Raw genomic sequence first — 26,169 nt, forward strand, 5'->3', positions numbered from 1 at the left:
TTCTCAGTTTAGATGTAATAATCATGTTTCATTAAATCCCACAATATAAAGCTGTGTTTGTGTGGTTATTCAGTACGGAACTGTATTTTTGGCACTTCACAGGAATACATTAGTCAGCGCACTTCACAAAATTAATCTGTACTATAAGTCGGCAGTTTAATCAAGCAAGGTAAAGGAAGGGGGTCTATACTAAAAGAGACCAGGAGGAATTGAAGAAGGCAGCTCGGGTTTGGGGGGGGCGGTCGGGTTGCTGCTGTCATATGCGATAATTGGGCATATAGTACAAAACAGCACTCATCAGTCATGGTGGTAAAAACCCGTATAAGGGATGGTTATTATATACTTTATAAGTCCTATACAGTACATAATATACAGATATTAATGTAATGGCCGTCATTACGCGCTACTAATAAATCGAACAATAATCTGCAAATTCAGGTTAGCATGGCATTTCTACCGTAATTGCTTGTCAGGGAATAGCTTTCGCGTCAAAAAGAGGTTATGCTGCTTTTAGTGTGTTTTAATGGTGACATTTTGCAGAAATACATAACAGCTACGGATTGCTGATTCCACTTGATTTTTGAAGGACTGCTTAAATTGTGTCATTTCTAACTTTATTTTTGCTGGATTGCAAATCTACCAGCAGACGTTAAAATTAGTTCATCATTTTAATTTACAGGCATCTTTTCAGTGTGTGTGTGTGTGTGTGTGTGTGTGTGTGTGTGCGGTAGGGCAGCTCTTCCCATACTGTGGCGAAAACAAGACTTTTTTGGTAATCCGCTGAATCCAAGGTAACGAGAGAACAAAGGCGGAGTTAGAAAAGTTTAACTAGCCCCTGTGAATAGATTGGCGATGATTACCGGAGACAGAAGCAACGGAGCGCTATCAAAGTCTTCCTCTAAATAATGCACTAAAAGTCGCGTCAATTAACGCTGTCAAAACGCCTACCTACCATAAATGCAAATAGTGGGACAATCGTAATATTAGTGTTTGCATCGAAAGATTTCAAGGGAGAAGCGCTTTGAAGAGTTTTCTTAAAATGCCGGGAAGCTAAATCTAGTTGATCTCCTTTATTAGGATACTGTATTTGAATATGTCCGAAAGCTGGTGTATGAGCGCCGCACCGGGCGCTCCTGGCCAGCGGACGCTGCAGCTGGCGCTCCGCGGAGACTGGGCTGCGGTGGAGCAGAGCATCAGGGCGACACAGAAAGGAGAGCCGGACATCGCGCAGGTTGACGAGGTAAATCAGCGTGTCTCCAGCTTTCTTAAACTTGTTTCAATAGTTGTTTCGCTTTCTTTAACTCTGAAAGAGTAACCGATCACTAATTGCCTAATGTATTTACTCTATAGTTAAATATATAGGCTATACACCAACATTGTTTTATATAGTTTTAAGTAATTTTAAAATCCTGCTTCGTGAAAACTGTGTCTGAATTTCTTAATAATGGGCATTGCGGCAGACCTTCCCTTTTACAGTTTTGTTTATATACGATTATTTAAAAAAAAATAATAATACCCGCAAAGTCATGTTATTGAGCATCCGACGGGACAGAAATGGACTCATTCTCTTGGTGTGTAATTGCAGGAGTCCGGCTTGAGTCTACTCATGATTGCAGTCAAAGAGAATCGGCTGAGTATAGTCGAGAGGCTGCTTGAGCTGGGAGTGAACCCCAATGAACGGACCAAGGTACAAACCGCACATCAACGGTGAATTAAATGCATGGCAAGCGAGTACTTCTGTACGTGCAATATTAATTTTCCAATTTCCTGTACATGCAATAGGCCCTACTCTTGTATTCCTTGTAATAAATTAATTGTTTCGCTAATGGTTTTTCTAAAAAAAATTAAGTGTAAACGAAAAGCATCGGCAGAGTAATTAAGCAATTTAGTAGTTTTTCCGTCCTGCACGAATTTTCCACCTTTCTTCTACTGGTTGAAATTGCTATTCAGTCACATTGTGAAATAAGTTTTTGCAGCACTGTTGGGAGGGTGGGGGGTCTGTGTCTTTGGAAAAAGGTCAGATGGAGACTGAGGGGGGAGATACATGGTTAGTGCAGTAAAGCATGAGGTGGCCTGGTTTACGGCTGACATTTCGGGATATCGCCGGTGGTTCTGTCCGAGATGTCGGTCATCTTCCTTGAACCGCTGCGTCCGGTAGGCCAAGTGTCAAACCAACAAATCCTGACTGCTGCCTCTTCAGAGAAGGTGCCCACAGATTAATGGTGGTCCCCTTTCTCCATTTAAAGTGAGGCTCATTTTCCTTGGCACAAAGGCACACATAAGGCGTCCCTACCGTACGCTGAAAATGTGTCCTCCTTTGAGGGCACCCCCCCAACACTGAATTTACAACCGTTGTCATAGTATGTACTTTTTGACCTTTTGTGCTTGTCTTTTTTTATATTCCTAATATCTCTGCCTGTTGTTAGTGGCATTAAGATCAGTGTATTTGGTCCATAGCTGGATGAGATGAGCCCCTTTGAGGTATGTACATTAGTGAGTGTTTTGTTGAGCATGATGGTCATTTATGGTGCGTAAAATAACCACAGAGGCGGGTGTCTTGTATTCAGAAGCGGCTGCATGACTAAGTAGCTGGGTGATGCTCTGTGTCGGCCCACAACTGTGGGGGCAACTCGCCGTCTGTGGTCTGTCCGTCTGGGACATTGGGGAATGTTCTACAGCGGTGTTTCCCAATCCGGTCCTCTGGAACCTGCAGACAGTCAACATTTTTGCTCCCTTCCAGTTCCCTACCATACAGTCCGCATTTTTTTTCTACCAGTAGTGAGCTGAGAGGCAGCAAAAATGTGGACTGTCTGTGGGTCCCCGAAGATCGGATTGGGAAACACTGGGGGGGGGGGGCTGTACCCAGCTGGCCCTGGGGGGGTGGGGGGGCTGTACTCAGCTGGCCCTTATTATGAAAGCCGTACCCAAAAATGAGTATAACAGTTATAGACTTTCAGTATGTTTGCTGAAGACAATGAGAAGTGCTTAACCCAAATTGTAATGTAAAAACTTTCAGTTTTCTTTTCATTTGCCAAATGGCTGAATAATTAGGCTCTTGGTGTTAATTGTGATTGGGGAATAAAAGCTCGGATAATTTTCTCTGCACCATTTTTACTAGGAGACATTCTTATTACATTCCAATGCTTTTTTCTTCCTTAATATAAGGGCACTTAATATGGATAAAATGCCAGTCTAACAATTATTGTCGATGTGGCATGGAAATTTAATTTAGTATTAAATTAATTGAATCAATACAAGACGCAGCCTCGGTCCCCAAGGGGATTAAATTAGTAACATCTTGAGACCAGAAAATGGAATGACCACAGAAACCCGCTACTAAATCCGCAGCGGCATAACAACAGGATGTGGCATCAGAATGGATTTAATAAAGGTCTGGTTTATGACTGAATGCTGGCTGGAAGACTATAGACATGCATTTTAATGCTCCTCAGAACTTGATAATGGCTTTGAATGGACCCCGAGGTCCACTGCGATCCATCCACGCCTGCGGCCGTGATTGATGTCCCTTTAGTGGGGGTGCCACTGGAGAATTGGTTGTCGGAGACTCTGCTCTAATTCGGGGGGGGGGAGGTAACATTTGGCCCAGCCTGGAACGACGGCAGAGTCTCTTACTAAAGGGAACTTTTGGGCGTTATCAAAGCGCCTTTTATAGTCTACAGATTTTCCAGATGGTCCAGCATTTGACATTAGAACAGATTTACAGCTCGGAAAATACGGAATTATAGATTATCATAGAGCTCATTCAACACCTTCAAGAACAGAGCTCAACAATCTGCTGTTGTGTCATTCTCATATGTGTATTATGACATAATGTGTCATTCAACAGCTCAGAAAGGTCAACTGGTAAAGCACCAGACTTTCAATCTGAGGCTCTTTGATTGAGCAAAGTTCCTTTAACGTGTCTGTGAAACAGCACAGTCTTTGTTTTGGGATAACGGGTTATGGAAGATGGATGAACGTAATGTGGAACACGTCGGGAGTGAATTGACTTTGACTAAGACCTTCTGAGAAGTTTGGAAGTGCTTCTGAAGTTCTTAAAGCTGGTTTTCACTGAATTAATTCAAGAAAACCTTCATCATCAATAAATACTTACTGCAGCTGAAATGTAATATATTGTAACCGCATAATCTTGCTGTCTCTGGGCAAAAACGTCAGGCCGTCTGTAATGATGTGTCTTCAGCTGGTGGGAGTTTTACTTAGAGGAGACGTGATTGATGATCACCGCAGACCTTCGAGACGTCGACTCGTGCCCAAAGCTCCGGTTCCCGACCGCCGGGGCATGGCTCTGTTATGCCTTTTCTGAACGAGCCTGAAGTGGTTGGCATGGGCTGCATCAGAAGGGCGGCCGGATGGGATGTCAGCTCATGCCAAACTGGGCCCTCCATCGCGCCGTAGGCCGGGGATAACAAAACCAGAAAGCAGTTTTCACCGGTGAGGTCATGCAGGCGTCTCCGGCCCCAATAGAGATGTATGGATCTGGGAGAATAAGAAGATCCATGTGTGTGAGGAATTCTGATTCAGACAGGAAGGCTGGAAGGAGGAGGAATTTCTTTCTTTTTGGTTCACCGCTGAGGTCAGCATTCTGTGATTCTGCCCTTGTTTACACATTATGGCGCATATCAAGTTTTCTTCTGGAAACTTTTGGAGAAAGTTATTACACGCTGTTGCTAGCTTTGTTTGAACCAGACTAGCTTAGATGGGACAGATTGTGAGTTTTATGTCTGTTGTGCTGTGAATTAGGTAATTGGATTAGCTCTGGTTAAGTGCGTACCCCGAACTGGCTCTTTTAATTTCCTTTCGGGGCCTTTGCCGGCTCTCCGCCGGCGTGAAAGCGCCAGCCGCCCCCAGAGCGAGCGCGCGGAGCCCAGTAACGGTGTGGGATTCTCAGCGGCCTCCTTCCTGCTCTGCGGTGTTCCTCACTATAAAGTTTCAGCAAATTACTCGGGCTGTAAAGCTGTAAGAGAGCGCTGGGAACGCCGCCTTTCAGGAGAGCGCCCCTCTCCCGGGGGACTGGCCGCCGCAAGCTTCCCCTCCGCCTCGGTAACCGAGGAATGAAGCTCTCCTCGCCATCCATCCACACACTCAGCAGGCTGGAGTCATTCGTCGGTCGGTTACAATGGGCTTGTTTGTGACGAGGTACGGATCAGTGGGTTAGGACTGTCCTCCCCATGCAGTGGTAATGCTTCACCGCCAGCACCTACCCCACACCCCCCTCTGCAAATTTCACTGCCCACTGCCCAGTGGGGGGCGTATGCTAAGTCACCCCCCCCCCCCCCTCCCAGATGATCCCGGCTTGGGCAATGGCCCATTTTCCCCTTGCCAGGATCTACCACTGTGTTCGTGATGGGAAGGTCGAGCTTCAGTTCCTATGGTGAGCAGAGCAATTTCAGGGGCCCGTTCGGTTCTTTCTCCATCTGGGACATTGGGGAATGTTCTAGAGCAGTGTTCCCCAATCCGGTCTTCAGGGACCAGCAGATGGTCCACGTCTTTGCTACTCATAGGGAGTTGAGAGGCAGCAGAAACATGGAACCTCTCACGTGTGCAGACCCAGATCCAGACCCAAAGATGAGCTGCTCTCTTTGCCGGAATTTGTGGAATATCTGTGGGCGATCAGCCGGGCCCTGGACCCTTGGCACGTCTGAGTCGCAGCTCGCTGGACGTTGCGCCGTGTTTAGCAGCCACATATTTTTACGCTTCGAAGGGGTAGCTGAGTGGAACCACCTTGTATAGGCAATTTGAGGCGAACATTAGCATACGTCTGACTTTCATCAAATTTGCTTGGAGCTGTTGGAAGTAAATTGGGAAAAATAAATCTCCTCACCAGCGTAAATTGAGATGATATGTGGGTTTTATTGAATTCTCCCATGGAGAGTCACAGGACTGGAGCAGGCATTGTCAGAGTTGGTACAAAAGATGATTATGTAAAATCTGGAGAGCAAATCATATCACCACATGTGATCATTTGCTTTATAAATGCATTAATTCCTTGCCTTTCCTAAAAATTCAAATTATATCAATAAAATCATGAACCCTACTGTAAGAATATAGATGTTGCAAGTTACCTGTTACTTTTAAATGAATTGCCTTATTCAGAACAGTCATCACTAGCATGTTGGCCCTGTGGAATCACTCCAGCCACTACGATGGACCGGCATAGCGCCCCCTGCCTGGGTAACACTGAAGTGCTCGTGGTCTGTGAGTGCGAGCCCTGTGATGGTCTTCCATTGTCTCTAGTAAAAAAAATACAAACCATCTTGGACCTTTCGTCATTGACAACATTTCAGCAGCTACGACAGAGACCATTATAGAGCTTGCCAGGGCCAGATGCGTTCCTCGAGGTGTCCTCAAACTCCAGAGGGAGAACCTTGCCCCATTATAGTTAACAGAGCCTCCAAAAATGCCCATATGAATAAATAAGGGGACTAAAGCACTGTCTCGTTACAAAGCTGTACCTTTTGTGTAAGTAAACAATAGCTGGTGTAAGTAAACGCTCTGGTGCCTCCGGTCAAACTGGAAAAAAACTCAGAGCTTCCCACCAACAGCCAGGAAGCAAACGGATGTTTTTTCATAAAAGGGTCAACAGAACTCCCCCCTAGTGTTGGGATTTCAAAGTCACAGTCCCCCCCCCCCCCACCTGTGATGAGGAGGATGAAGGTGCTTTGAGTAGACGAGTGGTAAAGTTTGCACCACGAAGCGTGACAGACACCCTTCTGGAATCTGCGGCTTGGCGGATTCTTCCCCTCAGCCACCTTGCAGGAATATCTGTTTGCCTCTCGTGTGCCAAACTGACGTCTCCAAGCGACAGGCGAGGGTAACGTTCACCGGCGCCACCTCCTGGCCTGGGCTATACCACAGGAGGACAGGTTTCACTGGCTTCGTTAAACCTGCTCTATGCCATATCGGGGGGGTGGGGGGAGGGGGCTGCATTGAGTATGCCTGAAGATGTGCCCCTTACTGTATGCCCCCGCCCCACAGGATGGGCGAACGGCTCTGCATGTGGCTGCCACGCACTCCAAGGAAGAGGTCATCAGGCTGCTGGTGAAGCGGGTGGACCCCAGTGTGCTGGGGGGGGTATGTACCTTCACCACACCCCCACACAGCCCTGTCTAGCGTGACTAACAGTGTCCTTTTCGGTGTAAGCACTCTCGTGTCGACGTCGTAGCTCGTTAGCATTACACACCCGCTGACGGGACGAACCTTCACCTGCAATAGTCAGGCAGTCACATTACGGGGCTCAGTACTTTTCAGTACCATTTTCCCCCATAAAAGAGCGTGAACGCTAACGAGGAGGATCATTCCACGGGGATCACAATCACTCCGCCGCCAGAATTAGCAGTACTTCAGGGAGGGGGGCTGTTCGGGGAGAGCTAACAGTGGGAACAGCGCCCCTCCCCCCCATGCTGTTGAATTTCAGAAAGAGAGTGATGGCTGTGGAGTTGAATAGATCCCTGGAGGAGGACGAAGGAGCAGGGAGAATGGCTGCTGGTAATCCCTTTAAGGTGGGGAGCCAGCCAGGGGGCGGAGCCTCTGCCCGGCACTGAAGGGCATTCCCACGCTGCCGCAGAGACCCCACCCCTCTCCCCCTCGTCACTCAAACACTCTGCCCCAGCACCCAGGAGGAGGGTGACTGGGCAACGGGGCCGGCATGCCCGTCACATGCCAACGGAGGCGGCGTGGCGGGAAAAGGGGCCGCCAAGTTTGACAATGACTCTGCTGGGCATCGGCGGGAAGGGAAGGGAAGGGAAGGGAAGGGGGGTCGGGGGCGGGGGGGAGGCTGGTAGCAAAGTGAGGGCTAATTCAGAGAAACAAAAATGTACCAGACTCACGGCCTCAGCAGCACGTCATCCTTTACGTGGGAAAAAGTGACGAACGCTCTATTAAAATTGGAGACCTTGGCCCCTCTCAGCAAGATCCCATCACCTACTCGATCCCTGCCAGCGAGGATGGTGTTTCCAGGGCAAAACACAGCTTGACTGACTAAGCCCCTTTAGCAAAGCTAAACTGAGAATGGCTAACGCTGTCCTCTATGGTGTAAGCACTAGCGGCGAACGGCGGGGAAAGCGCTAAGCTAACACCAGCAGTGTAATGCAACTCATGCTAAGGGACTGGAACAGATCTCCGTCGGACATGCACGCCGGGTGTGTTGGGGTTACACCGTGATGGCTACCCAGCTCACCCCCAGCTCACCGACTCTGTGTGACTCAGGCCAAGGATCAGCTGGCACTGCACTGTGCCTCTGCCCGCCCGGCCGGTGCCCACGCCGCTGTCCAGACCTTGCTCAAGTTTTCCAGCAGAGAGGCGCGCCTCGTACAAGACAAGGTACCATTTAGCCGCAGTCTGGCACTGCCGTTGCACCCCTGAGCATGTTTGGAATCGGTGTCCTGTGTGAAAGCTAGCCTTGTTTGTCAGATGGGGTGTATTCGTCATTTATTGTCATCATTTGGACGGTATTTGCCGGAACGCGCATTTGCCCTGTAGCTCTCCTCATTGTTCTCTGGATTATTCCCCAATTTTCCTGTCTGATTGCCGCGGAAAAACGGAAACAGGCATTCACCGCTCGCTCTCATTGTTCTCGTTCAGGACGGCTGCATTCCTCTGTTCCTAGCTGCCGAGGCGGGAAATGTCGGCATCGTAAAGGAGCTTCTTGGAGCCATGACAGAACCTCAGCTCAGAGTCCAGAGGAAGGTAGACAGATAGTGCAGGTCACACACACACGCACACACACGCACACACACCCACCTCCCCTCCTTTCTTAATCGCCTCAACCCAAAGCAGAGTTAATGACACGGTTCTGGCTCCTGGGCTCAGAGCCGGTTCCCAGTATGGGTGTGAGCCAGCAGTGGCGGATCCGTGGATGGAGTGGGTGGAACCAAAGCCGTTGGAGCGAAACAATCGGCCTTCAGAGTCTCAAAGGGAGATAAGGACCTGGGTTAGTCTAGAACCAGGCCAGAATATCAGTCAGAACATCCATACTTGCTTTTAATTTGACAATGTATTTTAATAACGTCATCAAACATGCTTTAATAGCACCATAAAATATGTTCCTACAACATGGAAAAAAATGTTTTAAAATCAGTGTTTCCAGTTATGATTAAATCCGCAATAAATTCCATTGAAAATCTGATAACAAGTTCAAACTGCTGCTGAAGGTGCTGTCCAGCCAAATCACCATATTCCACTTTTTACGGGTTTCTCTGCTTCTCTCCTGTTTTTGTTTTTTTCAAATGATTGCCCGGGAAATTCGATGCAAAATTTTAATTGGCATGCCTAAATCGTTAAGTAAGTAAGTAAAATTTATTTGTATAGCGCTTTTCACAGACAGAAGTCACAAAGTGCTTTACACAACCATTAAGAGAGAAATTAAAAATACAAAACTAAGAACACACGATACATAACACATACGTAATCTATTTTCTTATACGAAAATGAGGTACGTGGGTAAATAGGGTTGGTCTTATTTGATCTACTTGTGCAACCTTATACTAGGGGCGAAATTGTCTGTAAAAATTGTCTGTAATCCAATTTTAGGGATTACAGAACTTAATTCAACTGTTGCTCCGGTTACTTATTTAATCGTCCAATGTATGATATTTGTAACATTCTTTGATCGTTATTGCCAGTATTTGTGTAATAAGTTTTAAAGCGTAATGCCCAAAATTCTAGGTGTTTCCACAGTTAGTTTTGCTACTAATTTCTAAACAGAAACAGGCCTAAGTGATGTAATGAAATATTCTTCAGGAGTGTGTGCGGCTTGCTGAGTGCCTGTGTGTTCCCCTTGCCCTCTGTGGGGCCACATCAGGGTTCAGGAGATGCTGCTCTCCATATCTGCTGCAGAAGAAGAGATGTGGAGATGGCCAAGGTCCTGGTGGAGCTCGGGGCGGCCGTGGACCTGCAGAACGTAAGCGCCTGTTCCGCTCGTGCAGAACGGCCGCGTCTCAGGGCCCACAAGTCACTGACCGCGTCATCCCATCTTCAGGATGAAGGACAGACGCCTCTCCACGTGGCCGCCTGGGAGGGAGACGAGCTCCTGCTCAAGTTCCTCTACCAGTGCAAGGCTAACCCCAACATAGTGGATAAGGTGGGGGCAGGGGCCGGTCGAGAGGGAGGGGGGCGCCTCGGCCAGCCCCGCGGCTCACCGCTGTCCTCCCCCACCTAGATGGATCGGTCTCCTCTGCACATCGCCGCAGAACGTGGTCACACAAACGTGGTGGAGGTCCTGACAGAGAAGTTCAAGTCTAACGTCTTGGCACGCACTAAGGTGCTGATTTACGGGAGGCTGCACGGCCCTCTTACTTCATTTTACCCTATACTGTAATTACCCCATAACGTCATAACTCTGTTCAACTTTGGCTGTATTCTATTAGCATATAGAATAGTCCAAAATGTCTCGGTATACCTAAGCATTAAGGGTTCCCTTCACTGGAACTAAGGGGCCTTGTCCAGTTCTTGATAAACAATCCCATACCATTATCCCTCCTCCACCAAACTTTACAGCTGGCACAATGCAGTCAGGCAGGTAACGTTCTCCTGGCATCCAATAAATGCAGACTCGTCCATCAGACTGCCAGACAGAGAAGTGTGATTCATCACTCAACAGAACACATTTCCACGGCTCCAGTGTCCAGTGGCAGTGTGCTTTACGCCACTGCATCCGACACTTGGCATAATGCTTGGTGATGTAAGGCTTGCATGCAGCTGCTCAGCCATGGAAGCCCATTCCATGAAGCTCCCAGCATACAGATTTTGTGCTGTGGTTAGTGCCAATGGAAGTTTGGATCTCTGCAGGTATTGAGTAAATAGAGCGTTGGCGGGTTTTATGTGTGATGTAACCTAAGCACTCGTTGACCCTGCTCTGTTACTTATCTGCCATTACATGGTTGAGTTTCTGTTGTTCCTAAACAGTCCAACTTTGCGATAATACCAGTTGACCATGGGATATCTAGCAGGGAAGAAGTTTCACAAACTGACTTATTGCAAAGGTGGCATCCTATGAACATACCACACTTGAATTCACTGAGCTCTTCAGAATTACCCTTCTTTCACAAATGTTTGTACACTTGACTACACAACTAGGTGCTTGATTTCATAAACCTGTGCCAATGGGTCTGAATGAAACACCTGAATTGAATGATTAAGAGGTGTGTCCCAATACTTTTGTTCATATAGCATATATATTCACCCATTGCTTTATTAATTCAGCTGCATTATTAAACCACAGTTGTTTACTGTTTATCGATTTTTAAAACAAAACAATCCAGTTTAAGCAGGTTACACAGGACAGTAAATTATGACTGGACTACAAGTGCATTACATCGGTAAATTATGTTGGTATTTAATCCCTGACCTCAGGTCCTGGTCTTCAGCCTGAGGCATTGTTGCTGTCTAAATAGTTTATAGCGATTTCGTTTCTTTTACAGTGTCTGCTAAGTAATGTTAGAAATAAAGATTAAAATCATGCACAGATTTTCTGCTGTGAATCACCTGACTGGCACTACATGTGCGATTAAAAAAAAAATTAATCAGCACCCTTCTGACCAATCAGATTTGAGAATTCATCGGAGGCGTGGTATAAAAAGGTTGATACCAGTCCAGGAGCAGTGTGGCACATTGGCCTCCAGGGGCACTGTGGAGGTCACGGGTTTATATGAATAAGCTAATGTGCCCCCTCACGGCGCGTCAAGGTTCCCCTCTTCCTCCTGCTTATCTTCCTGCTCCTCCTCACACGGCCGGGTTCTCGCTCTGCAGGATGGCAGCACCCTCATGCACATCGCCTCCCAGTGCGGCCATCCCGAGACGGCGCTGGCCTTCCTGAAGAAAGGCGTGCCCCTGCACATGCCCAACAAGGCGAGTACCGGGCACCTCCGTACGGAAGCATCCGACACCAACGGGTCTCTAGGTCGTGATGCAGTACAGGCCCAGTCATTGAATCTGCGGCGGCATAAATGTGTTTTACTCATCCTAGTCGGGTGCTGTGTGCCTGCACTCCGCCGCCAAGCGTGGCCACACGGCTGTAGTGAAGGCCCTGCTCCTCAAGGGGGCGCAAGTGGATGCCACGACCAAAGATGGCTACACTGCGCTCCATGTTGCCGTGCAGAACTGCAAGCCCCTGGTGGTGCAGATGCTGCTAGGCTTCGGGGCGCAGGTCCAGCTCAAAGGGGGCAAGGTGAGCAGGGGTGGGGTAACCATGGAGACCCGGGGGCTCGACTCCACCGGGTCTCCTTACGCGGCGTGACGGGTGGCCGGCGTCAGCCACGTTTGTGATCTGTGACGTTTCATTACTACCGACGCTGTGACCTGTCTGCGCTTCTGTCCCGCGAATCTGGGGACGCCGACTTGTTGAAACGTCACGGCCCTGAAAAAAGGCCGGGGAGACCCCGCTACATATCGCTGCCACGGTGAAGGAAGGCGAGAGGGTGGCAGACATGCTGCTGAAGAGTGGGGCCGACGTCGACGCACAGCAGGAGGTCAGCGGCTTCTGCAGATATGTTCCAGTCCTAACTGGTAATACCACCAAATATACAACCAGCCATTGCTCCATAATTGCAGAGGCTTTTGAATAACATGGGAGAATTGAACTCAGTGTTTGTGGCGTCATCCAGAGTGATGGAAAGAGTCATGTATTCTCTGGGATTTGAACCCATGCCCTTACCCCTCATTAGCACAGTGCGCTACATGTTGAGCTACACGGCTAGCTAACTTTAGCCCGTATCTGGACTCGTCCTCATTAATGGTTCACCTGTATTTGTAGAATGGGGAGACAGCTATGCACAAAGCAGCCCACCACGGCAACCTGCAGATGCTGAGAGCCCTGATTGAGGAGGGTGGAGATCTCACCAGGCGCTCTAAGGTAACAGCCCTATCTCAACGGCACATCTGACGGGTGACGATGTTGGGTCCGGTGCAAATCCCGCACTCCCCCCCCCCCCCCCCCAAGGCTGGGGAGAACCCACTGCACATCGCCGTGCGCCACTGCCATGCCCACGTGGTGGAGGAGATCCTCGCCTACCTGGCCAGTCAGAAGGGCCGTGATGAGGCCCAGCAGTGCGCCAACCAGGAGAACCAGGTGAGCCGCAGAAGAGGCACATCCAGCTGAATGGTGGGTGGATCGTGGCTCGTCATACAGAATTATGTTTGCTCCCTTCTTCGTCTGGAAACTTGTCAGAATCGCTGCATGGTGATTCACAATATTCATGTACTTTCTTGCGGCCGACTGAGAGTCTCTGTGCAAGGATTTGGCGCCTCTGTGTGGCTGGCTGGTGCCACATCTAGCGGATGGAGCTGTGAAGCGTTCGTCACGGTGTCCTCCTTCACCTACAGCGCAGAACGCCTTCTGTAGAACACAGGCACACACTGTTCTAGACGTCATCTGAGTGCTGTCCAAGTGTCAGAGCAGAATGCACAGACTTCATACTATTTTATTTTTTAATGGTGTATAAAAATATCTATGATTTTTACCACTATAAAAAAATTCCTGGATGCCTGGTGGTCGGCTCTATCTTTGAGATCGGTCCTTCCGGCGTTCCAGCCAGTGTGCAGAAAACTGTAGGTTTATTGGCATTTATCTCTCTGTTTGCCTTCTGACCGGAGGAAGGAGAGACGCCCTTACACCTGGCTGCAGAGCTCGAGACGGACATGACCCACTGTGAAGGAGAAGACATCCGCGTCATCAAGACCCTTATGGAGTATGACGCAAACGTCACTGCGACCACTAGAGGGGTACTGCGAACCACCTGGGTGTAGCGTGTGAAATGGGCTGTGTGTGTGTGTGTGTGTTTATGTCCTGCACCCAATTGGATGGAACCCCTGCATTTTCCACAGACAGGGGAGACCCCTTTGCATTACTGTGCCCGGGTTGGTAACACTGGCATCCTGAAGGAGATACTCACCAATGTGAAGCTCAGCCAGGTGCAGCAGGCTGTTAACAAGCTGGCCAAGGTACTGAACTGCGCCCCCCCCCACCTCCCACTCCTTCACGACGAAGCACATCTTTCATGTCCCATTCCACCTTTATTATTCTAGTGTCACGAGGGTTATAATCCCATTCTGTTCGTTGACGAGCATTTGCTCGAGTGTGAAATGCTCGACAAGAGAAGATGCACGTTTTTGGTACTGGCTGGGTGGTGCTGAGGACTGTGTGCTGCTGTGTCCTGTCAGAATGGCTGGACACCCCTGCTTCTGGCTGCCGAGATGGGCCACACAGAGGCAGTCACCATCCTGCTCGAGAACCAAGCCCGGGTGGACGTCTTTGATGAGGTGAGTCATCCGTGGAAATTCCTGGCAGCTCTGCGTAACTTGCAGTGGAAACCTCAAGAAGACTCAAACCCTGTGTGATTTGTGCATAGAGCTTTTCTACTGGTCTCTCTCTCAAATGGTCACATCAGGTCTACCACAGTGTCACTGTTGTCGAGGTAATGATGGTACTCCTGTTGTGTTTTCCCGTGTTCAGCACGGCAAGGCCGCACTTCACCTGGCAGCCGAACATGGCCACAAGGAGATCGCTGACATCCTGCTCTCCCACAAGGCCTTCATCAACGCCAAAACCAAGCTGGGCATGACCCCGCTTCACCTTGGCGCCCAGAGTGGTTCCACCCAGCTGGTGCAGCTGCTGGTGGAGACACACCAGGCCAGCATCGACGCTCTGTCCCTGGTGAGAACCTCAACGCTCTGCACCTTTGTCTAACCGCATTAAACCAACGACGGTCTGCTGGTGGTCAGCTTCTGCTACCTATTGCTCAGATTCCTTCAAAATATCAGCATGTCAACTTTGACCTGGAAAAAACTAAAGGGTTGGGTGAATATATAAACCTGGTTGAGAGGTACTCTTTACACCAGCGGTCTCCAAGCTTACCATGAGAGCTTCTTCTACAATTAATATTATGTGGGAAACTACCAAGTCATGAGGCGGGGGTATTGGTTGCAAACCAGGGCAGGGCGGTAGATTTTGAATGATGTGACGGTGCCGCAATCGATTAGGAATGTCTTAGAGATCAACCTGTTGGAAACCACTGCGTTGCACATCACTTCATCATGCTTTATATGTTAACTATAGTACTGTATGTTTAATGTTTTTGTATCATACCTAAACGTGTGTGAAATAGTCTGAGAGGGAGAGATACATCCCCGGTGTACTGTAAAGCACAGCTTGCGTTACTCTCTATTTCCGACACCTTCTGTGCATCTCTCCACAGAACAAACAGACGCCCCTGCATATAGCTGCTGCCAGAGGACAGCTTGACGTGTGTAGCTGCCTGCTCAACATGAAGGCCGACGTCAACGCCTGTGACATGGTGAGTCTCCGCCCTGCCAGCATGGCACATGCCCCGGGGCCCCGTCACGAGTAACCAGCCCTCCGCCCTCTTCCCCGCCCCCAGCACGGACAGACCCCCCTGCACCTGGCGGCGGAGAACGACCACTCCGAGGTGGTGAAGCTCTTCCTGAAGCACCGTCCTGAGCTGGCCACACTGGCCAACATGGAGGGAGCCACCTGCGGCCACATCGCCGCTTCCAAGGGCAGCGTGGCCGTAATCAAGGAGCTCCTTAAATTCAACAAGGGGGGCATGACATCCCCCCACAACAAGGTCAGGTCGGGGTGCCCTCCTCCGATCAGGGGGGTCTGGAGGGGTATGCCTACAGCGGAGGATTTTAAGGCATCCGCTGAAACCGACATCCGCTTGACGGCTGCGTCATTAGCGAAATACTTTAACGTATGTTAAAGAAAGAACCAAAATGGCTACCATTCAATGTTGTGCATACTATGAGTGTATGGTGATGAAGTTGATCAGACAGAGAACCTCAAGACCGTGCTCAAGATCTCTGTGCAGGAGCCTCATTAAAAGACTGTGGGCTGGCGAGTCAGTGATGAAAACCATTTACGAAGGCAATTACATGATAGGCCATGAAGCCAGATGATAAAGTTTTCTCCGGCGATGTCGTAATTTTCATAAATGAAGTCGTTTAAAAGGCCTTTGCGTCAGCAGAGGGGAGTGGGCTTGACCATGCAGCCACACCAGATCTTCATGGGAAATGCATTAGTCTTGGGACAGGACACGCCGGCCACAGAGCTGCGGGATCGTCTGGGTAGCTGGACCACAACAGCGTGTTCGTCGTTAACTTTTAGATGAGGCTGTGACAGATACGCTCGCCGCTTTCCTTCCACCGTGGGAACATTTACAAAGTGGCCTGCTTTTGTACTCCAAATACTGAAACAATTATGCGGCCAAAATGCAACCTCGAGCCCCTCCCGCTCACACTCGCACAATCAAACATGCTGATATATATTTTACTCTCCTTCACATTCACACATTTTCCACTTAAAGTCTATTAAAATCCGAAAGGTTTTTGGTCCTTGCAGTGGGTTCGATTGTGTTAGTCATGTTCCTCCCATCTTCCTTATGTTAAACCCCACCCCCTTTATTTAACATAAACCCCACCCCTTTCTTATTCTAAACCTCACCCCCTTTCATATACCCCTCCCCCTACTTCCTATTTTGTACTCTTTCCAGACAAAGGGTTCTTGTCCATTGCACCTAGCGGCCAGCGGGGGTCACTCCGAGGTGGTTAAGGTCCTGCTGGAGGCGGGGGCATCTGCGGCCGAGGAAAACGCAGTGAGTAACTCCCTGTGCCTAAGTACACTGGGGGACACAGTGCAGTGTTTTGCCTCACTGTGTCGGTACCTTGCAGGACGGGATGACTGCAATTCACTTAGCGGCCAAGAACGGACACACGCACCTGCTGGAGGAGCTCAAGAGCAGCATCTCCTGGAATATTAGCAGCACCAAGGTAGCGCATTGCCATTAAAGCATTCAGACTGAGTGACCCAGCACGGAAGCGTTCAGGCATTTCGTAACACGTGTTCTGTTGCGTGTGTGTGTGTGTTTCTGCGTGTCTGGATCTCAGTCGGGACTCTCGGCCCTCCACGTAGCCGCTTGTTACGGCCAGGTGGACTTTGTGAGGGAGATCCTCACCAAGATGTTGGCCACCATGCGCAGTGAGCCCCCTTCTGCCAGTACCCAGGATGGTGCGCCAGGCCATCAGCTGCCCGTAGAGGTATTAGCAATCCTGCCTTCTGTCCCACAACGGGCACAATTCCCCGCACACCTACTGGTGACGCGATTCCGCCTTTGAACAATCCTCCCGTGTTCTTTTATAATACAATCCTGTCACACAGATGGAAAGGCAATTTGCAGTGGATTTACAGAATGTTTCTTTGAGTGTGTGTTGTGTGCCGTCTCCAGTCCGGGTACACTCCCCTGCACCTGGCTGCCCAGTCCGGCCACGAGAGTCTGGTGCGGCTGCTGCTGAACTACCCCGGGGTGCAGGCAGACGCGGAGACAGACGTTCAGGCAGGTCCCCCTTTATGTCCCCCGTAAAACAAACCCGTAGCGCCCATCCTGCCATGAACAGCACTTTCCCAAGCCGCCACGCTGAATTCACGCTGCTCGCTCTGAAATCAGAGAGCGCCTTTTGTCACGTTTTCACGCACAAAAATGTCCCTCGTGCTAAATATTAAGACGTTAACGTGACACGTTTCCTCTCATTCATCAAATTCTTTTTCCACTGATATGCAGTCTCTGGCTTCCTCGTGGCTTCCTGTCAAAAAGAGGAAGTCTTTGATTGACACTCTCCTGCCCCTCCTCCCCCTTCCCAGGGATCCACCCCCCTGCACCTGGCCGCCCAAAACGGCCACACGGCAGTGGTGGGTCTCTTGCTGAGCAAGTCCAGCTCGTATCTGCAGCTGAAGGACCGGCAGGGACGCACCTGCCTGCACCTGGCAGCGGCCAACGGGCACATCTCCATGGTTAGGGTGCTGCTGGGACAGGGGGCGGAGACCAACCACACGGACAAGGTGAGAGGGCGCCCCCTCCAGGCCATGTAGGGCGGTGCGCCTAGTTTTATTGCAGCTTGGAGACGTAAGCTGCCGATCCCTGCGGCATTGTGGGGGATATGATGCTTTAACTTTACTAGCCTGGCCTGCTTTTAGACCGCAGTGTTTGCTCCTGGCTGCCAAGCTGAATTTATTGGGTTTTTTAATGTCCCGTGTTAAAAAAAAAGAAAAAAAAAAAGAAAAACACAGGCGTTTCAGCCTGGTGGGAGATTTGTAACTTTGGCGGTGCCACTCTGAGGCCTGCCCGTGTCCCCCGCGGCCCGCAGGACGGCTGCACCCCCCTGCACTACGCGGCCAAGGCAGGCCGCCTGGCCATGGTGCGCTTCCTGGTGGAGAGCGGGGCGTCGGCGCGCCTGGAGTGCCGGGAGGGACGCACAGCCATCCAGTACGCGGCCGAGGAGAACCACCAGGGCACCGTCAGCTTTCTGCTATGCCGGGGAAGCAACACCCTGCGTCTGCTGGAGGACAGGAAGGTGGGCCGCCCCCCCACACCCCCCCCCCCAGGATGGAGAGCAGAACCTGGGCCATACTGCCCTCTCTGTATACCTGTGTATGTGTGTGTGTGTGTGTGTATATCTCTGTGTATGGATGTGTGTGTTTATCTCTGTGTATGGATGTGTATTTATCTCTGTGTATGGATGTGTGTGTATATCTCTGTGTATGGATGTGTATTTATCTCTGTGTATGAATTTTTGTGAGTGTGTGTTTCTGTGTGTGTGTGTGTGTGTGTATCTGTGTCTATGTTATCTGTGTGTGTGTTTATCTCTGTTTATGAATGTATGTGTGTGTATCTTTGTATATGGATGTATGTGTGTATGAATGTGTCTGTGTGTATGTTATCTGTGTGTGTGTTTATGAATGTGTGTGTGCTCTTCTGTGCTTATTCAAGTCAGTTAAGTTCAATTTTATTTGTATAGCGCACAACATTTCCACAACATTACATTGTCTCAAAGCACTTTACATTATCCCTGCCCAGAGCCCCTAATGCATGGATGTCTGGATTTCTGCGTCCATGTCTTTGTGTGTCCTAATCCCATGTATATGCTCATATTATAAAATCTATTGTTTACTATCATGTTACATCGATTGTTAGCCCACTAATTATGATTTTATAGGAACAGTGAACCTCAGAAAGAAATAAATGTATGCTAGTTCATTTTTTGACAGCCAGCCACTAGAGGGTAGTAAAGCTTTAATATGTTCCGAACTTTAGGTAGTATCTAAAAAAATTTATAAAAAAAAAATCTGTCTTAAAATTTTTGCCTTTAATATCATGCAAGGTAAATGCATTTGCTTATTTTCACATAAGATTTTCTGATTGTTTTAGTCTGATTTTGACTATTTTAACCTTATTTTGGAAGAAACAAGTTTGAAGAGTGTCTGAATCTTTTATGACGTGCAGTATGATTTATGTATATGGGAGTGCTTTAGTAGATCAGGGTTGGAGCATTTTACTGGGCATTTAGGGAGAGGAGATTTTATTGTGTGTCTGGGCTGAGGAAGGGCCTTAGACCACAGATAGTATTAAGGAATCGCAGATGGTACAGGTTGGGTTGTAGGGACCTGGGGTCCAGATCTCCATGGATTTATCTCGTCTGCTTTCCCATCCTTGGGGGTGTCCCACCTGTACCCCCCTCCCTAACGGCCTCCTGCCTTTCCTCCACAGTTCGTCTTCGACCTGATGGTGTGCGGGAAGCTGAACAACAACCGGGCCCTGCAGGAGTTCGCGCTGCACTCGACGGCACCGCTGGACACGGCCGTGAAGCTGTCGCGGGCGCTGGGCCTGGCGGCGCTGCGGGAGAAGGAGCGCGCCATGGACCTTCTGGCGGCGGCACGCTACTGCGAGGGCATGGCCACCGAGCTGCTGACTGCGGCCTCAGGGGGCACCGTGGGCACCGCCGCCATCCTGCGTGCAGTGGACCACCGTGGCGCCAGTGTGCTGGACTGCCTCATCGAGGGCCAGCAGAAGGCCACCGTCTCGCACCCAGCCGTGCAGAAGCACCTGACCGAGGTGTGGTACGGCAGCCTCAGCTGGCCCTCCTGGCGGATCGCCTTGTTCTTCTTTGGCCTGTTGGCGTGCCCCCCCCTCTGGCTGGTCCTCTCGTTGCCCCTTGGGCACCGCTTCAGCACCATCCCCATCGTGAAGTTCATGAGCCACTTGGTGTCGCACATCTTCCTCCTGATTCTCTTCATCCTCACCATAGTCTACCCTCCGGTCAACCCTATCCACCAGGGACACCTGTGGCCAGACTGGAGCGAGTGGTTGCTGTTGCTCTGGCTGTCGGGGATGCTGGTGTCGGAGCTGACTCAGCCCGGACAGCGAGCCGGTCTGGCCTGGATCCGACTGCTCGTCCTGGGCTTCTCGGCTGTAGGCTTCTTCTGCCACCTGCTAGCCTTCGCTTTCCTGCACCCCGCTCACCTCCACTGCCTGTTCGCCCGCAACATCTTCCTGGCGGTCGCCATGACGCTCAGCTTTGTGCAGCTTCTGGAGTTCCTGACCTTCCACCACCTGTTTGGCCCCTGGGCTATCATCATCAGGGACCTCATGAAGGACCTGGGCCGCTTCGCGGTCATCCTGGTTCTCTTCCACACTGCCTTCACCATGACTCTCTCGGCCGTCTACCAGCCTGTCTATCCCGAGGGCTTCACTTGCGACCCCGATGGGGACAACGGCACTGACATACAGACGCCCCTGGATATCTCCATCCAGCTGTTCTTCGCCCTCTTCGGCCTCATCGAGCCCGACTCCATGCCGCCCCTGAGCCGGTCCCCGGCGTTCGCCGGTGTGGTCACCCGCGTGGTGTTCGGGATCTACCTGGTGGTGACAGTCATCGTGCTGATCAACCTGCTGATTGCCATGATGAGCGACACCTACCAGCGAATCCAAGCCCAGTCCGACACCGAGTGGAAGTTCGGCCGGGCCGTGCTCATCCGGGACATGAACCGCAAGTCTGGCACCCCATCCCCCTTTAACCTCTTTACCAACCTCTTCTTCTACATCAAGGTGCTCTGCAAACATGGAGGTAACCATGATCATTCATCACGTCATGATAATGGTGGCTCAGTGGGGATTGCAGTCACTGGATTATGAGTAGAGTTTGCATGTTCTCCCTGCGTCACAGAGGTTTTTTCCAATTACTACTGGTTTCATCCTGTAATCCTAAGACACGCAGATAGGCTAATTGGCATCCCATAGTGTGTGAGTTTGTACCTGCATGTGCCCTGCAATGGCCTGGCATCCTGTCCAGTGTGTGCCCTTACTTCTGGCCCATGTCCTTGGATTGGAAAAGTAGTGGGAAGATAGATGTTTTGTTTCCCGATAGTGCCAATGACTGGGAAACCCTGGTCACTAGTGGGAGTACTGTGTACTATATTCAAGCAGATGTAAGTTGTCCCATACCATGGTCTTCAGGGAAGGTCTGCTCCTCTGAGGCCAGAGACCTGATGACTGAGGAGGAGGACACCGAGGGCCTCTCAGAAACAAGGTCTCTGGACATGCTGGCGCGTACCTCCATTGGCTGGATGAGGAGCAACAAGAGGACACAGATTCTCCCAGAAGGTAAGTATGACCTTTTTCCTTGTGTCTCGTCACGTGGGTGACGGCTAGTGTCCCATTAATTCCTGGTCTCCTCGGCTTAGGTGGCTTTGCACGGCCCTCCAGGACCAGTGGGCAGGTGCGTGTGGAGCAGGTGACAGATTGGCAGGTGGTGTCACAGCGCTACCTCGCCCTGAGGGGCCAGAGTGACGAGAACTTGCTGGAGAGGGATGCCATCCTCCAGGAAGAACTCTCCACAACCCAACATGGATCATGGTCCTCTGACAGGGCCCCCTAACAAGATGGAGGATACCGGACTAAATGTGACAGTATTACTGCCCTGCCTGTCCCCATCTGTCTCACCTTCACCATCCCAGGAAGACAAATGATGTTTACAGTCTCATGGTAGAGCCATAGTCATCGAATTTTGATTTGTGTTCATGATTCACTGGACACTGTACTTTAAGCATTATGTGAGAGGTTCACAGAAAAGCAACTTTGGCTAAACATACTCAGACGTATATAGGATCTATACTGCCTATTAAACTGTAAGGAAGGGTTGTTTCATTTGATGAGGTGTCCACTAATGGGAATCATTTTTCTAACAGAATGCTGAATACTTGTAGAAAGAAACCACTATGTTATATATTTTTGTGATGCAACATGAAGGACCACATTTGTTGCAAATTATTTGAAACAAGTTGTCATGTCTATATGCAGACAGACTGGCCACAGGTAAGATGAACATCACAGTCACATTAATTCATACTTATCGCCTTGGGTCCGGATTTAGGACCTGGTGGGACTGATAAAAATTGTATTGGAATAACCCAGGTTGGTGTGCCAGTTTATCGCAGGGCACACACAGCATTCATGCCTATGGGGAATTTGGTACCTCCAATTAAACTTAGTATGATTTTGGACTGTGAGGGGAAACCCAACGACAACACAGGGAGGCGCCCAAACCCCAGAGCATTCACCTGAAGCATACATGGATGGCTGAAGCACAGTCATACCACCCAGCTCTAACCCCACCCAAGCAGGCCTGCCAGTCTGTGGGCTCAGCACTGCCTCTGTCCATCCACTCAATCATACCACCCAGCTCTAACCCCACCCAAGCAGGCCTGCCAGTCTGTGGGCTCAGCACTGCCTCTGTCCATCCACTCAATCATACCACCCAGCTCTAACCCCACCCAAGCAGGCCTGCCAGTCTGTGGGCTCAGCGCTGCCTCTGTCCATCCACTCAATCATACCACCCAGCTCTAACCCCACCCAAGCAGGCCTGCCAGTCTGTGGGCTCAGCGCTGCCTCTGTCCATCCACTCAATCATACCACCCAGCTCTAACCCCACCCAAGCAGGCCTGCCAATCTGTGGGCTCAGCGCTGCCTCTGTCCATCCGCTCAATCATACCACCCAGCTCTAACCCCACCCACGCAGGCCTGCCAGTATGTGTTCATAGTGCCTCCTCTGTCCATCCATTCAGTCATACCACCCAGCTCTAACCCCACCCAAGCAGGCCTGCCAGTCTGTGGGCTCAGCACTGCCTCTGTCCATCCACTCAATCATACCACCCAGCTCTAACCCCACCCAAGCAGGCCTGCCAGTCTGTGGGCTCAGCGCTGCCTCTGTCCATCCGCTCAATCATACCACCCAGCTCTAACCCCACCCACGCAGGCCTGCCAGTATGTGTTCATAGTGCCTCCTCTGTCCATCCATTCAGTCATACCACCCAGCTCTAACCCCACCCAAGCAGGCCTGTCAGTCTGGGGATACAGTGCCTCCTCTGTCGGTCCAATCAGCACTAACCCCACCCGAGCAGGCCTGCTAGTCTGTGAGCACAGTGCCTCCTCTGTCCATCCACCCAGCTCTAACCCCACCCAAGCAGGCCTGCCAGTCTGTGGGCACAGTGCTGCCTCTCTCCATCCACTCAGTGTACTCTCTGCCCTGTTGGCTGTGCAAACCAGCAGGTCCCAGGCCACTGAATGCATGTCTCTGTGACAACTTGTTTCAATTAATTTGCAACAAGAGCGTATAGTTAGTAATGCGTTTTTAGTATAACTAAGCAATGCACTAAAGTTTTGAACATACCTGGTGTAATTTTTACAAAGGGTTGTAAAGAACTTTGTACTAAATGTTTCTTTCATACTAAATCTTAGTCAAAGGTTCATGTTCCTTTGCGAATGACTTTTGAAAATACTCCTTTGCCATCGGATTCAAGTCAGTAATTTAATTCCAACTGCTAACAAAGCTGCTCCGGCTGATTGGACCTGTCATAGGTTAACAAGTATAGCAAATTGATTTCATTTATTTTTTTACACTGACTGTTTTGATCATTCTCCTTTTGAGGCCTGTATTGTCTTGTGAACAAACCCAGTGGCGATGCTAAGCTAATTCTGAGCCCCGTTTGTTTCACACAAATGCACACACCGTTGTCAAATACTATTCTAGGCTTTTTTTAACCATTTTATAATATCTGAAACATGCATGTTATCATTGTTCCTACTGGACAATATTTCCCTAAACCCCACTAAATGAACAGAAAAGGCTTTTATCATTAATAAATTGCAATATGGGGAAGCTTGTATCTCCTTTATCCATGGAGACAAAGTGACCAGGCCATTTTTTTTGTTAAAAGCTGAATAAGAACAGAACATGCTTACTTTATAATTGATGTATTTTAAACTAACATATTATTACTCATTGTCATTGGGATCCTGCTTAGCGTAACTCCGGACAGCGATGGTGGATGGAGGAGAGACGTCGGCTCATGTTTTTATGAATTTCTCTAGCAGCATAGAAATTTGTGTTGAGTGTCAACATTTTTCTTTGAATAAGAGCGAATGTCCTGTTTACTCAAACTACGAGTTTTATTCTCACCTGCAGCCCCCGTGAGACCCAATAACCTCTGACGCCTTGAGAAACGCTTCAGCAAACGAAATCCAGCTAAACAAAGACCCAACTGCTGCCAAGTTGGGACCCACGTTGGCATATTTGGCCACTGGGGTTAAAGGTCAAACGGTGGCCTTGTGTGCAGGGGGTCAGACAGCAGAGAAATTGTATATCTGGAGCCGTGAAACAGCTGAGATGGTCGCCCTGCAGAACTCAACCCCCCCGAACTCTTTGTCTCCATTTAGAATAAATATCCGCTCCACTGTGGACCTGGCAAATACCTTCAGTGCAAATTAATTCCTGTACAGCTTCAGAGCACTTAAAAGATAGATTAACAGGACTATGGAAACTTCCTGAAGTTATGTACATATACCTATGAGTATATCCTATTCGGTATGTATAAGCTGAGCAGATAAAAACTAAGGCTTTCAGTGGATGCCATTTAAAAGCAGGCCTGTCATTTTTAATAAAGAAATTTAGTTTTAACGGATGGCGCTTACATGGTTAGTGCATTTCATTTTTATTTTGTTCAACGATATATATGACTTGACATAGTATTTAGTACTTGCACAGTACTTGTCAAAACAATTTAAATAGGCAAAATGTATTTTATATATATATACACTACCAGTCAAAAATTTTTGCACACACAGATTTTCTACGTTTGTGTGTTACTCATTTAACATTTACTAAACATACTCTCAATATTCTTTGCTAAGAATGACAGTATTTTCGCCATTTGAGAACCATTATTAGCAGAAAATGTCATATCTTTGATTCATCTAAGTAACCTCCTCCAGCAGCTATAATGGCAGAGAAAATTCATTCTTTGTACAAGGGACATCAAATCCTGCTCTGTTTCATAGGATGAAGCACTTAATTAGCGCATTTAAAGTTAAATGACAGCCTAGAATGTGACTATGTCATCACCACACGACCAGTTAATAGGATGTCAGACATGCACTGTTACATACCCTTTCTACGTTATAAAGGAAACTTGTTTTATTTGGCTTATATTTTCATTTATAGTTATTCACTCAATTTTCCAGTGCTTAACAAGAATAAAAAATCTGCCGTTTATGAAATAAATGGAACAGTGATAAAAAGCTGTGATGTGCGAAAATGTTTGACTGGTCGTGTATCTAAGCTTTTAGATTTAATTAGAAGAAATAATGTACAAAATAATAAATGTACAGTGAATAATCTATTCATCTTGAAGCCATTTATCCTGGTCAGGGTTTCCAGGGGCCTGGAATCAATCCCAGGTGGTGTAGGGCACATGGTTGGGGCTCATCCTGGATGAGAATCCAGTTCGTCACATGTATGTGCCATAAATATATACAGCCAATACCACAAACAATTTAGAGATGCCAATTAACCAGTCAGTCTTTGGACTGTGGGCAGGACCCCATGCAACACAGGGAGAAAACCCAGAGAGCACAGCTGGGATTTGAACCCACAACCACCATGTAGCCCCACAACAAAAAAGTGACCAGAAATTCCACATGTATATACTTAGAGGGCTGTCGGTGTCCAGCTTGTCTCTGACACACAGAGACACCAACTCAGAGCCGGTCCTGCCACCTTCCCTCCACCACAGACAAGACGTGGTGCTGTAATTACACTCACGTTCCTGAGGCATCGCTGAGATGCTTATAGTAATCAAATAACTCCATGCAGGCCGGCTAAGGAGGGACCCACGTTCAGTTTGATGTCTGCTCACACCATTCTCCATGGTCTGTACACTGTCAGAAAAAAGGATTCAAGGATCCAAAGTTTTTATCGTCATATGTACAAAGTACAATGTACAGAGCACAATGAAATTCTTACTTGAATGCT

At 49.0% G+C, this 26,169-nt stretch overlaps 1 protein-coding gene across 3 annotated transcripts; it reads left to right on the forward strand.

Moving 5' to 3' along the window:
- The first annotated feature begins 153 nt into the window (after window positions 1-153).
- On the forward strand, window positions 154-25,535 carry trpn1 (transient receptor potential cation channel, subfamily N, member 1). Of its 3 annotated transcripts, none has more exons than XM_072705538.1 (29): window positions 154-169; window positions 1,078-1,240; window positions 1,586-1,687; window positions 6,997-7,092; window positions 8,227-8,340; window positions 8,602-8,706; window positions 9,821-9,919; window positions 9,998-10,099; window positions 10,178-10,279; window positions 11,767-11,865; window positions 11,984-12,184; window positions 12,384-12,485; window positions 12,770-12,868; window positions 12,956-13,084; window positions 13,609-13,737; window positions 13,840-13,956; window positions 14,176-14,274; window positions 14,468-14,668; window positions 15,210-15,308; window positions 15,393-15,599; window positions 16,524-16,625; window positions 16,702-16,800; window positions 16,918-17,067; window positions 17,256-17,363; window positions 17,669-17,866; window positions 18,172-18,378; window positions 19,572-20,928; window positions 21,318-21,464; window positions 21,545-25,535. In XM_072705538.1, exons 2-29 carry the CDS (start codon window positions 1,094-1,096, stop codon window positions 21,736-21,738), a joined length of 4,911 nt encoding a protein of 1,636 aa, XP_072561639.1. In that variant the 5' UTR covers window positions 154-169; window positions 1,078-1,093; the 3' UTR covers window positions 21,739-25,535. The 3 variants fall into 3 exon arrangements, with proteins under 3 accessions (XP_072561639.1, XP_023667816.2, XP_023667815.2); XM_023812048.2 differs by lacking the exon at window positions 154-169 and adding an exon at window positions 719-791; XM_023812047.2 differs by lacking the exon at window positions 154-169 and having other exon boundaries at window positions 813-1,240.
- The last annotated feature ends 634 nt before the right edge of the window (window positions 25,536-26,169 follow it).

This window comes from Paramormyrops kingsleyae, chromosome 23, assembly GCF_048594095.1.
Source record: "Paramormyrops kingsleyae isolate MSU_618 chromosome 23, PKINGS_0.4, whole genome shotgun sequence".
Taxonomy (NCBI): domain Eukaryota; kingdom Metazoa; phylum Chordata; class Actinopteri; order Osteoglossiformes; family Mormyridae; genus Paramormyrops; species Paramormyrops kingsleyae.

Excerpts from the sequence above, each read along its gene's own strand:
- trpn1 (XM_072705538.1), top strand. The coding sequence starts at position 1,094 with ATGTCCGAAAGCTGGTGTATGAGCGCCGCACCGGGCGCTCCTGGCCAG. Across the intron at positions 11,866-11,983 it reads CCCTGCACATGCCCAACAAG|TCGGGTGCTGTGTGCCTGCA; the intron begins GCGAGTACCGGG and ends TACTCATCCTAG. Across the intron at positions 12,185-12,383 it reads TCCAGCTCAAAGGGGGCAAG|GCCGGGGAGACCCCGCTACA; the intron begins GTGAGCAGGGGT and ends CCCTGAAAAAAG.